This window comes from Mycetomoellerius zeteki, unplaced genomic scaffold (genome assembly GCF_001594055.1).
Source record: "Mycetomoellerius zeteki isolate Tzet28-1 unplaced genomic scaffold, Tzet1.0 scaffold48, whole genome shotgun sequence".
Classification (NCBI taxonomy): domain Eukaryota; kingdom Metazoa; phylum Arthropoda; class Insecta; order Hymenoptera; family Formicidae; genus Mycetomoellerius; species Mycetomoellerius zeteki.
The window spans coordinates 909,858-922,640 of record NW_017257479.1 but is presented as its reverse complement, the minus strand read 5'-3'; the positions used below and the strand labels follow the sequence as shown (position 1 = coordinate 922,640).

General features: G+C 40.6%; 4 protein-coding genes across 5 annotated transcripts in view; 3 read left to right on the top strand and 1 right to left on the bottom strand.

Annotated features, from left to right (window-relative positions):
* LOC108727246 (G-box-binding factor) overlaps positions 1 to 563 on the bottom strand; it is a 2,051-nt gene extending 1,488 nt beyond the window's left edge. Inside the window, exon 1 of the mRNA XM_018455290.1 lies at positions 25 to 563. Coding sequence (XP_018310792.1) covers positions 25 to 330 — 306 coding nt within the window. The 5' untranslated portion in view covers positions 331 to 563. The remainder of the gene's footprint in view (positions 1 to 24) is intronic.
* A 1,817-nt stretch (positions 564 to 2,380) lies between these two features.
* On the top strand, positions 2,381 to 3,325 carry LOC108727262 (Ribonuclease P/MRP subunit p14 a). 2 transcript variants are annotated; one of them, XM_018455312.1, is made up of 2 exons: positions 2,381 to 2,749; positions 2,977 to 3,325. In XM_018455312.1, the coding sequence occupies exons 1-2, from the start codon at positions 2,718 to 2,720 to the stop codon at positions 3,305 to 3,307; spliced, it is 363 nt and encodes a 120-aa protein (XP_018310814.1). In that variant the 5' UTR covers positions 2,381 to 2,717; the 3' UTR covers positions 3,308 to 3,325. The 2 variants fall into 2 exon arrangements, with proteins under 2 accessions (XP_018310814.1, XP_018310813.1); XM_018455311.1 differs by having other exon boundaries at positions 2,382 to 2,770.
* Positions 3,278 to 3,801, top strand: LOC108727261 (mitochondrial intermembrane space import and assembly protein 40). Its single transcript, XM_018455310.1, has one exon. The coding sequence runs from the start codon at positions 3,298 to 3,300 to the stop codon at positions 3,727 to 3,729; it is 432 nt and encodes a 143-aa protein (XP_018310812.1). The 5' UTR covers positions 3,278 to 3,297; the 3' UTR covers positions 3,730 to 3,801.
* A 1,569-nt stretch (positions 3,802 to 5,370) lies between these two features.
* sima (HIF-1 transcription factor component sima) overlaps positions 5,371 to 12,783 on the top strand; it is a 51,281-nt gene continuing 43,868 nt past the window's right edge. Inside the window, exon 1 of the mRNA XM_018455368.1 lies at positions 5,371 to 5,960. Coding sequence (XP_018310870.1) covers positions 5,917 to 5,960 — 44 coding nt within the window. The 5' untranslated portion in view covers positions 5,371 to 5,916. The remainder of the gene's footprint in view (positions 5,961 to 12,783) is intronic.

Here is a 12,783-nt window from a genome sequence, read left to right as displayed (position 1 = left end):
GGTAGCTGCTGCACTCGTCGTCACCGAGTTGGCGTTGACGGCATTGACATTGGTAACATTCGCAACAGCGTTCACCGACGACGACGGGTTGCTCGAAGCGGAAGTAGCAGCGGCGGTCGCGACGGTAGTATCGTCGAGGCCTGTAGACGTCGCCGGTAGGACTGTCTGCCCGGTTACCCCGCCGACGGCGACGCCGGACGACGCGACGACTCCGTTACCGTGATGATGGTGATGATGATGGTGATGGTGATGGTGGTGATGGTGGTGTCCATGTCCGTGGTGAATGGCGGCACCTACCACCACTTCCTTCTCGTAGCAGGCGGCGGCCATGTTGTCGGGTGCGCCTCCTCCTCCTACTATCCGGGCTTCCGCCGGCGCGCCGCCGTCCCTTCTCGCACGCCCGACGCTGACGACCCACGATGACCCACGGTGTCGAACGCTAGGCCCTCATGACGCGAAACTCTCGCGATGATTTTCGTCGACGACGGTGATCCGCTCTTCTCCGTCGTCTCGAACAACGTTTTCCGCCCTCCCCCCCCTCCCCCTCCGTTGTCAAAGCGCGCCGCGAGGAAGAGGCCGGTTGAGATTGCGCTCGCGAGCTACCTCGAGGTAGTCGTACGCGAGCGATGTATCAAATATTCGTCCTTGCCGTTGAATAACAATGACGATGACGATGACGGAGGACGAACTTGCTGGGGTGGTCAGTGACGACCACGACGGTACTCCCCGACTAGACTCACGCACTCTCGAGCGAGTCGGAGTAAGAGGATATAGCTCATCGCCGCGGTAGCCTTAGCCAAGGGTTGGACCAAAAGGATATATCCAACACCGAGGAAAGCTCCCGAGAAGAGGTCCAGCGCGTGCGGCGAACGTATTGTACTATCGCATGTTTCTTTCTTTCTTTTATATTTCGGACAAAAAGCTCATTCTAGTGTGGCAATTACGTACGGGGGCCCCTATTACTCTCCCTGGCGTTTAATGCTCGCTCGTTCAGGACGGTCGGTCTTCTCTCGTCACCGCTCGCTGTCAGGACCACCCGTTCTGCAGCCCTCTTCCTTTCTCCCTACCTTCTCTCTCTCTCTCTCTCTCTCTCTCTCTCTCTCTCTCTCTCTCCCTTTTCTTCCTTCTTCCCGACTCCCTCCCTCTCTCTCTCTCTCTCTCTCTTTCTTCGTCTACCTCACTGACCGGTGTCTTCTTCGTCTCTCCTTCTTCGCGGCCACCTCTCACGCGTGCTTCACTTCACTGTCACGAATCGCTCGAGGGTCCGGGTCGCGCAACCCGGTCGTCGCCGATGCCCGCCGCCCCGCTCACGGATCAGCACACCGCGCCGCGTGTCAGCTTCTCGCGAGGCGAACCCGTGGGAACCCCGTCGCGTAAGCAGTACTGGAGTATCGTCGGGGTGTCGTCGGGCCCGTGCCGACGTCCGACTGACTGACTGGGCGTAGTAGCGCGTTCGGTTCGCTCAGTCGCGTCTGTGTGTGCGCCGTCGCCGTCTATATTGTGCGACGCATGGGTCCCCCGATTCGTTCCGCCTCCTCGGTGTCGCCTCTTCCTGCACGTCTCGCTCGCTCTCTCTCTTTCTCTCTGTCTCTCTCTCTCTCTCTCTCTCTGTCTCCCTCACGTGCACCCTTATACCGTATGTACAAAAACCACGGCGACCGTTTTCCACCCTCGCGTCCGCGTGTACGATTCGTCTCACTCGGATGGATCGTGTCGGGCACGTCCTACACACCGCGGCGTGCGTGCGGTCTGCGTGCGGACGCGTGAAACGTGCGTGCGTACGTGTTATGTATGTATTTTTTTATACATTTGCATATAGGTACATGTAGGTGTGTGTATGTGCGTGTGTGTATGCGCGAAGCGCAACGCAGACAGGTGAACGCGGCTCGATCGTCGCGCACTGACAGCCGAGCTGCGACTGAGAGCCGAGTTCCTGGGGGACCCTCGACGGGCTCCCCTCCCGAACGGACGCTCGCCGGTACTCACGCGTGGTCGATCGCGGAGAGCGGGCTAATGCCGGGTTTACACGCTCCGAAAGCGACGGGTGTGAAACGTCCAATTTTTACTGTTTGCAGGATCCGCATTTATTCGTACGCTTCGAGACACTTGAAATAAATTCAAATTTGTGTTTGCAAATTTTTAATTGTACATCACTTATTAAATTGTCATTTATTAAATTACATAACCGCTCGAATTTTTCTCTCACGGTACAATAATATTTTTTATCTACTTTTCTAATACATACACTTGTCATTCTAATTAATTCTAATATAACATAATGCGGCATGTATATTGTTCGGAGTAATTATCTTCGGAGCTAGAATATCGCCTAATTGGAGTCGCAACGTGGTGAATTAAAAGACGGATTTAAATCGCCTTGATCGCAATGCGCTTCGCTTACACTTCGTGCACTCGGAACGAAATAATTTCCGAGGTTCATGGAAGAGAGAAGAAGAAAAAAAATCTTGTGAGAAAGTTCAGAAGAAAATTTAAAGAGACGGATGTCCGTTCTTGTCTTGGGAAAACGCGCTGGTCTGTCGCACGTTCGGCAGTACTGCACCCGGGTGCACTGGCGCTGCTGTTCACATCCACACCACTGCGAGCGAGAGTGCGAGGACACGTGATGGCACCGCTCAGACGCCGTGCAAGTCAGTGCATCGCGTGTAAGTACCGTCCAGGATTTCTGTGATGTCCACCCCTCGGTACGCGAGGTCGACATGAGCGGCGAGTCGGCGCTTCATCGTAAGATGTATTACTTAGACGTTTCTCTGTTAGTACATTCACTATTTCATCATACGTAGACGTGATCGCGGCTAGTCACCGCGAGACATAACCTGTACGCGCGACTCCCTCGAATTTGAATCCCATTGTCGAGCGAGCGCGACTGACCGTCGACGCCGAGAACCGAGAGATTTGCGTATTTAGAAAACTCCTATCTACCATAAAGGATACAGCAAAGCTTATTTCTATTTGTAGAGAAATTCCATCCGATCCCGATCTCACAGTGTCTCCTGTGTATCTCAAGAAGAACATTTTGGAAGCCGTTCGATCGCTGTTCGGAGAGGAAGGAGCCAAGAGTCCTGTAGACATTCTAAAGCTCTCTCCTGAAAAGCGTAGATTTGTCCTACGCTGTCCACATAACAGTTACGTCCGACTACGAGCAAGCTTGACTTTGAGTACAAAATACGAGGGGAAGACGTGCGTGTACACGGTTCACCGAGCATCGCCGAATTTATTGTCGTTCACTGCCAACAGTAGGACGTTCCAGCACGGAGAAGTCCCTCTGGATTCTTCGCCATGCCACTGATACGTAAAGAGGGCAAGGACACCATTATCTTCGCATCTAAGGAGGATCATGCGGTGCCCAGCAAAATCAGTCTTCCTGAACCGGAGCCCAGTCCCGGACTGTTGTTACCCAACGGTGAAATCAATTGGAACTGTCCGTGTCTAGGAGGCATGGCGACTGGGCCATGTGGTTTAGAATTCCGTGAAGCCTTCTCCTGCTTCCACTACTCCACCGCGGACCCAAAGGGCTCGGACTGTCGCACCGCGTTCGAGACGATGCAGAGCTGTATGTCGCAATATCCGGCTCTGTACGAAAGCAAGGGCATGTCGACAGACGACCTGGAAGACGAGGAGATTGAGGAAGAGATGAAACAGAAGAAACAGTCGTCGGAGGGTAGCGAGGATAAGAGAAAGGTGGTGGTTGCTAGTCAAGGCTCGGATTAGCAATAGTAGTCTCTTTCTTATATGTATCTTACTATTTTAATTACTTTAAGGAACTTAATTTTACCTGTTGCCTGTATAGTTCAAAATAAATTTTTTGAAAGAACATTTGCAATTAAAGTTAGATCTATCGCTATCATAAGTTTGCGAACAATTTGGAGCAGGTAAAATTGTATCTCGAAATAATTCGGAGTCCTCCGAAGAAATACTTTACTGTTATATGAAGACACATGAGTGAAAAATGCTATATTCGTTTCTTCGTGTCTATTAATATTTCTCGTGAACTTATACAATTCCCAGTATCGATTATTTGTTGCAGAACAGTCTTGAAACAGTTTAAACCGAAACTGGAATAGTAACGTAACAAATTAAATTTCACTATATGGAACTGACCATTTAAATCTTATAATTCTACATTCTCTTTGCAAACTAATATAAGTCGGAATGAATTTCAGTTCTGCCTGGAAAGAAAAAATCTATTTTTCTTTGTATTTATAATTTATATTACAACTTTCACTTTTACTTTTTTCCTCTTTGCAATACATAAATACGCATATACATATATTTCAATTTAAATATAGGATATGCCTCGGAAGTCTAATGGCTTAGGACGCTCGTACGGAATACAAGAGATCCGGGTTCGAACTCCCGGCCGAAATAATATTTTTCGCAATAAATTTAATTACAACTTTTCAGTATATTAACACCTTTATAATATGATGCCTGATTGAGCATCAAAATTATTAAAATTACTTGTCAATTTAATTCGCGAGTTTACTACAGTAGTTTAATTGCGTTAATATAGTCTGGAAAAGAATTCGGCGCGCAGTTCGAAAGACTATAAATATGGTATATATGCAAGTACATATATATATAGTATATTATATAGTATATATAGTATATTTAGTAATTCAAGATTAAATTATTTGAGCATTAAAGATCCAGCTTCGACCGTTACAGGTATTTTAATATTGATTATGTTCTCATATAAACGGTCTAAAATATTACATTGTTTATATATAGGAAATTGAAAGAAGTACAAAACGAAAGTATCGGTTGTATCTACTTTCTCCTCGTTTAAATCTGTCTTCTTTTCACGGCGCACTTTATTTAAGGGATGTACTATATCTTCTTTAAAAATTGATCCTGTTCTGCACTCGAAAACGATACCATTTTTTGTTACAATTCTTTCCAATCTACTACACAATAGTTCTTCGAGTAACATCCTGAAGACGCCCATAGAATGTTCTAGGATATCCTCTGGACATCCTTAGGCCATCTCTTGGAGAATTGTGTTGTGTAGGATAATAAATACTTTTAATTTTATTAAAAATAAGAGCACGGAATCTTGCATAACGCATAAAAAAATGAGCGAATCAAAATCCTTCATTTCCTACTTTTCCATGCAATAAAAGATTTCGAGTAGTTAATTTTCTTATACTTTATGCATCATGCGTTATGCAAAGGTCTCTTCTCCTACCTTAATAACAGAAGAGCCTTAATTATGACTTGATTGAGAAACTTTCACAGAGATCTCAGCGGTTCAAATCTGCCGCGTGCTGTCTAGGTCGCTCGCTACTTCTCGCAGACGTCGCCCGATGGCGGAGTCTGGCCGCGTGACGTCGGCGCGCGTTCGTCCCACCCCTCCTCGGATAGTCATTCCGCTCGCTTATGTAGTCGTGACACCAGCATCGCGGATTATCGGGCGCAACGCGATAATAACAGAGTCCCGCCGTTCGCCAGTAGCCGTTTACGGTAGCGGCAACGTCTCGTTCGTCATCGTCCGTTGACGCTATGAGTTTGTCGTTGCTCTCGCGGCCCGTGCGCCCGTCGGAATTAGTGTTGAAAAGCGTCGTAGCCCGTTGTCTCTCGGTCGCAGCGTAGCGCGACGTCGAGCAGTGACACGCGTCGCGTGCGTACATCGATCACCAATACCGACGCCGAGACAGATCTACGGAGCGACAGAGACAGAGGGACTTATAGACGGTGAACAAAGTGCGGCGAGCCAAGTTTCCGTCAAGTCGGCCGGTTAGAAAAGAGCGGAGCTCTCATTAACGCGCGCGCGCGCGCGCACGCCCCCGGATACGTTCCTTGGCAGTGACCGAGAGTGTCCTGGTTTTCGTGCGCCGGTGCTGCTCGTGGAGAAGCGCGTCGCGATCATCCCTCGGTCCACCGTAACGTCGCTTCATCATGGACACCCATAAGAAGGAGAAGAAACACAAGGAGAAAAGGAGGTGAGTCGCTTGCGCGCGCGCGAGCGCGCGCAAGAAGGAGAGGGAGAGACAAAGAGACACATAGAGATCAAGAGAGAGTGCGTGAAAGTCGCGTCTTTATTTTCGGAGCGACCGTATGGATCCAGGATGACGTGTTTTCACTTGCGGTTGTATCCGTTCGAACGTCCGACAGACGTTGACGCGAGATCTGTTTTTTTATCTGTTCTAGACCGTAACTGGAAACTGTCTTTCTTGTTTTCGCCAAATGTATCAAACATATACCTATCTCACTTTAAGAGTATCTCCAAAAGGTGTATATTAGTTCAGCCACAAAAAACAGACTTGTGATAATATCACTTGTAATTCGTAAACTCAATGGCATTTGGGGGAACATGGGGAGAGAGAGAGAGAGAGAGAGAGAGAGAGAGAGAGAGAGAGATGAACGAGAAAAACGTGCGTGTATGTGTGGTTCGACGCAATCGCTCCGCTTCTTTGATGTACGGGATCGTCTCTCTGTCTCTTACTCTGATTGCAATGCTTCATCTCACTCGCACCTCCCAGCGGCGCTCATTTCCGTCTCTGTCTAACGCCACGTGATCCCCGTCGTCTGTCTCCGTCGCTCTCGCGGATTCTTTATCGGACTTGTCGCTTTCGTTCTCTCTCTTTCTTTTTCTCCTCTCTCTCTCTCTCTCTCTCCTTCCTCTGCCGTTAAGTCTCTTAAATCAAACGAAAAAAATTCTAAACAAGTGTCAATAAGATGCTCCGTCTTTCTTTTTTTTATTAGTCAATCTGTCTTATTTTGATTGGTCTTTAAGTTATTTACGATACCGCACAGCACAGTTGCTCCAGTTTTGCTCTTCCTTCGCATCATTATGACTTATTTACGACTTGCTACTTTATTAGAATTGATCTAGTTTCTTTATCCTCTTATTTATACGTCATTAAACTAAATTTCTGCTCTATTGTAGCCACCTATGACTTTGTCTATCAATTCGAGATTTGTTTTTTCGAAAAATGTTTGGGATTTGTTTCCGCATTCGAATTTTTCAATTCGAATCAAATTTTTAAAAATAATGTATTATATTTCTACATCTCCAGGATTGCCACAAAATTGAAAATCAGGGAAATTAGGGAAATATCAGGAAATTTTGCAAAATTTTCTGGAAAATAAAAATTCACTACTTTAAAGAAGTTTAATATGGCTACATCACATCTACGTAATCTTGGAATATTACCAACTTAACAATTAAAAATGCAAGAAATATCATTAGCAACATTAATAGTAATTAATTCTATATTAAATAGTTTTCTCAACAAAATATTCGATGGTTTCCAAATCAGGTCAAAAAATTTTAAAATATTGAAAGAAAATTATGAAATTTTGTCTGGAAATCAAGGAAAAGTTTGAGTATTTTAGGATGAAGAATTTGTGACATCTTAATTTCGTTATTTAATGTCCGCAACAGGAATCTTTTTTTTTCTGTCTTTTTTGTTCAATTTTTTAGCGGCACGCTGCGAACGATCTTTTTTATGTCGTGGCGCAACAAGCTCGTGAAATGTACACGCAATATGAACTACCGTTTTTCGAACATTTACTACTTCAAATATCATTAATACGACATCACCGATAGTCTTTTTTGGAAAGATCCCGAGGTTCGATTTCTCTTTTTTCTTGGTCGCGTGCACGCGAAGCGTTTATTATACACTCGTCGACGACCCCAGCAGTTAATATTCCAGTATTTTATTAGGTGCTATTACGTAAAATGATATAGAAGTCTTGGTTATCCAGGAATATATCTCACATTCAGCCTACATTCGCACGCGGTAGTTGCGAAAATTTCATCATTTTACGTCACCAACAGCCGAACGTACTCAATCTTTATCAGTGAACAAACAACAGAACAGTATGTCGCTATTGTAATATTTGTAATTGATTTCGATCAATCGTTGAAATAGATAGATAAAAAAATTTTAGTTATTTCCTTGATGAATCAGTTTCGTTGATCAATTTCGTCGATCATTTTTATATCATAAAATTATAACAACTATATTATTATCTTCATCAATAATAAGTAAAAAAATAAAAATCTACAGGATGAGCTCGATCGTTCCGGTCAGACTGAGATTTTATAGGAGATTTAATTTTGAACAAAAAGTTTCTTATAAACATAGATTAAAAAACGAAAATTCCTTAAAAGTTCGCATCCAAAAGTTAGCATCTCTGAAAACGTGATTCTTTTACATATTTTTACAAATATCAGGGAAAATATGTTTTTTTTTTAACAAAAAGTAGCAAAAGTTGAAAATTAAATATTATAATTTTTTAAATGAGATGAAAATGCGACACATGTTTATAGGAAATTTTTTCAGAATTAAATTTCCTATAAAATCTTAAAGTCTGGACGGTGGAATGTTAAGACTCACCCTATATAAAGCATACATATCAGTAGAATCAAAATTCTGCAGTCGAAACATTGTTTCGATATTATTAATATTATTGCTATTAAAAGTTCACCTTTAACCACTCACTTATGCTCTCTCACACGAGAGAGAAGCCAATTCTTTATCATGAGGAGCGTCCATAACAATGATAATTCCAAATTAGACAATGTTATACTTCTATCTAAGCACTCCGATTTCATAAGAGTGTAGAATGGAAAATTCTGTATGGTTGAATTATGTCTGCAATCAGTCGTCCAAAGTTCAAACTCTGACACTGGTGGCAATTGGTGTTCTTCTATTTTTCATGCTCTCTTTGTACGTCCACGTTAATTATAATTCGGGAGTTTCAATCAACCATTCCGCATTAATTCAAATTGAATTCAAGCCAATAAAAGATAATAACGTTCCTCTCTCGAATATCTGACCGGGGAGACATTGTTCCATCGGGGTTCCATTTTTCAAATGGCGAATATAAATAAAGGGGTTCACGTTGCGTGATTTAAGAGGACGTTTCCCGAGAAGAGTGGTCCATAGGGAGAGTCACTAGGAGTTATCCTCCCCCTCCCTCCCCCCCTTCTGAATCGCGAGGGTCTCTCGCGTGACACGCTCTAAAATAACCTGCTCGGAAACTGCGAAACTACGAGGAAATCGTTAGCGTCATAGTGGGGTCATATGATAGTCATCGGTAGACCGTAACGAGACGAAAACAACATTCGGCACGTATCACGCAGGCACGATAGCGTTCTAAGCAGCAAAAAAAATTTTTCATTTATTTAGTCGTATCGTTATCGAATATAAAAGTATAACGATAGCAACGCGATGATTATTACTCATCCCTTTTACATGGACTTTCTGTCTGTCACGTAGTTATTACATCGAACAAGAGCTCTAATTCTTCGTTATCGCAACACTTCTGTGACATAAACAAGTTTTTTCTCTGTTTACGAAACTTTAATTCATGTGTGGAGATTAAAAATTCAACATGTTTTTGCGCGTAAAATTCGTGAATATTTTTCGTAGTAGAGAATCTGAATAATTTCACAGAGGGTAGAATTAGTGGTGCAGATATCATTTCTCATAAAACTTGAATTACTTTTGCGAGCATTGAAATCGAATTATGAGATATTGGAGAAGAAAAGTTCGATCATTTAAACTCCAGTAATTAAGTAATCGAACTTTCAATATTAAATCTTATATCATTATACTAATTAATTAAATACAAGCTATTTTATTTAAAATCTGTAAGAAATATAATTGTACACACAAAAAAGTGATCTTGCAGTTACAGCGAAAATTATCTAAGTATGAAAAATAAATGGAATAGATAAATTTCTGGCGGGTACTGCGATATTGGATATGTATTGCATCTAATCGTATGGATGACAAAGATAGAATTTAGATTTGTGCTATAATAATATAGATTCTATGCGTATAATACATAATTTTCTATCACATACAAAACACAGCTATAATTCTCAGGGTTGGCAAAATTCCACATTTTTTGAATAAAATCCACGCCAGTGATAAAAACCGGTATTTTCTGAAAAAAGCCGGCTCAAAAACTGGACTTTTCTATTAAAAACAATGAAATAAATAGAATTATCGATATTCTAATTTACAGGCAACCTAAAGCGCCTTATGCCTGGTTTTTTATGCTTCGGTCTTAACCCTAAAATCCTAAAATTCAGCCAATAGGTCTGCCAGTCTTAATTGGTCCTAACTGAAATCTGTATTCCATTGGTTAAATTTTAAGATTTTAGGATTAAGACCGAAGCATAAACCAGGCATTATAGTTCTAGTTTAGGACTCTATGTGCAAGAATCTACAACGTAAAAGAATAAATAAAAAACTTATGTAGTTATTATACGTTTATTATTTTCTGGCGAAGTAATCAATAGTGCACAGACGTTTGTGCTTATTCGCGTTTATTTTTGCGTCTGAATCTGATTATATCTACTTGTGGATGTCATGCAACTAAAATATGGGCTTTCTAAAAATGCCCACATACGTAAAACAAAAATAAAATATTATAAGTACAATTATGATATAAAATGTATATAAAGTATCTAAATAGGTATGTCATAGTATCATATATTAATTATACTGTTAAATCTATAGTGTCAAATTTAATCTAATTTAAGTCGCCACTGCTCCTACATATATCGTTATTTTAATTATATCGTTTTATTAATTTGATATTATAGATTTAACAATGCAGTTTTATACTTTTTGCCACCAGTTTATTCCGATGGATAAATTTCGGACCGATAAAATCTGGAATTTACCGTGGTTTTTTCCATCTACTGAACTTTTCTTGCCAACCTTGATAATTCTAGCTGGAGCAGCAAAATATTTTTTTGCGTGATAAGCAATTATCGCCAAGAAAAGATTTATCCTTTAGACAGTAAGAGATTAATTGTGCACTTTTGAATAAAATAACAAAATGGCAACCTGCTCAGATTAATTACACTTTATATAGAAGCAAAATAGCGACGTCTGCTGAAACTAATCAGGAATTTGGAAATAAAGACGTATAATCGCGACATAACGCGTTTTCGATTAGTCTTGTCACAATGTAACGTATTTATGCAAGCAAAAAGTTACTGTGTGTCTCGCCAATGTGTGATCGATAGAGGTCGACAAGGGGAGTGGGCAGGGGAAGTAGAGATTAATATGTCAATTAGAGTGTCTGCTGTGACAGTTATTTCTCTGTATAAGTGATGATATAGACGAGGGGAGTTCTCCCCTCTCCAGCCACATACGCATAGTCTACAGGATGTTCAGCGACGTTATCTGTCAAAGATAGAATCAGAAAGAGGAAAAGAAAAAAATTTTGCTTGATATTGTCATCGGTTGACGTCGTGTCCTTCTTAATTCTAGCTGGGACGTTTATTTCGACGAAATGTTAATTTTCCTATAATGTACAAAATTTTCATGACTGAGAAGTTGCGGTAGACGTTGATTTCCCTTGACATTTGCGATAACCCGCGACTCCAAACTAGTCAAAGACTCCACCCATTAAAAGATGATGTGACAGAAGTGAAATAGTATGTATACATCGCGATGATTACGCGTGCACGCATGACCAACAGAGGACTTCTGAAAAGTTTTCTTTCTTAATTGCTCGTATATCGCGACTTGGCATTGATAGAATTAAGCATATGGTCAGCTGAATAAAACATAGATTGAATTTGATCTCTAATGCCCAATTTCTGTTCTTTTAAATAAGTTGCGGATAACTTTATCCACGAGATATCTCCATTGTACTCTGGGAGATATCTCTTGGATAAAGTTATTTAGAGATGAAGAAATTGGGCATAAGAATCAGTTCCACCAATGTAAGATTAATTTTAATCTTAATTTATTCTTTAACTATTTTTAGAATTAGATAACTTTGTTCCTATCTTTTTCTAATTCTTAGAAATAAACACTAAGTTAAACTGACATTAAAGTTAAATCTTACATTGGTGGAATCGGGTCTAAATTGAATTAATAAATTCAGAGAACTGAGAACATAAATTCAGAGAATTAATAAATTCACAGAAATTTATTCATTATATTCAAGTATTTAATATAAGCATCTAATTTAGAACTTGCTTTCGACAAATTTTTTACGATTGTGTGTTAATCGCAAAAAATACACAGAAAGAACGGTTTTGCTGAAATATCTAAAAATTTAAATAGATACAGATTTGAAAATAATTATGTTGGACACTAAAATTGGTTTTTTAGAATGTCAAAACTTCCTACAGTATTGCTTGAGTTTCTTACATAAGTATTTTGATGGTCCAACAAAATGTTCAGCGATGTTTATCTCTATCTAAATTTTTAGATACCTATATATTCAATAAAATCATTCTTGTATATTTTAGATCTAAAATTGCAAATTCCATGAGAAAAGAACCTGTAATATATATACGTATTACTTTCTGTACTCAAGATATCTAAGACTTCCTGAATATACAATATAACCGAAATTATACGATGTGTCATCAAATTTGATTGGAGGATAATCGCGGTTTGGAAAAACCTCGCGCGTCACTGCTATATAGAAATCCTAAGAAACGATATCATTTCCTGTACAAATGTACTTTGTAAATATAAATGTTTAGATATATATATACAGGGTGTTTCCAAATTAAATGGCAAAACTTCGGGAGCGTGTAGAGGAGTAAAAAACTAAGAAAAAAAGTCCTATAGACATATGCTCCTTTTTGCTTTGTTTCGCAGGAAATCACGAAAAAAGAAAAAAATATATTTAATTTATTATTTTAATTATTTTATTTATAAACTTTTTAATGAAGATTTTGTTCGAAATGTGCACCTCTTGCAGCAATACAAGCATTGCATCTGTCAAACACGGCTCTTGTAGCAGCCAGGCACTGTTCTTGCGATATTCTGT

Coding starts and splice junctions, on each gene's coding strand:
- LOC108727262 (XM_018455311.1), top strand. CDS start 2,718: ATGAGCGGCGAGTCGGCGCTTCATCGTAAGATGTATTACTTAGACGTT. Junction 2,771..2,976: donor TATTACTTAGACGTTTCTCT/GTTAGTACATTC, acceptor TTCTATTTGTAG/AGAAATTCCATCCGATCCCG.
- LOC108727261 (XM_018455310.1), top strand. CDS start 3,298: ATGCCACTGATACGTAAAGAGGGCAAGGACACCATTATCTTCGCATCT.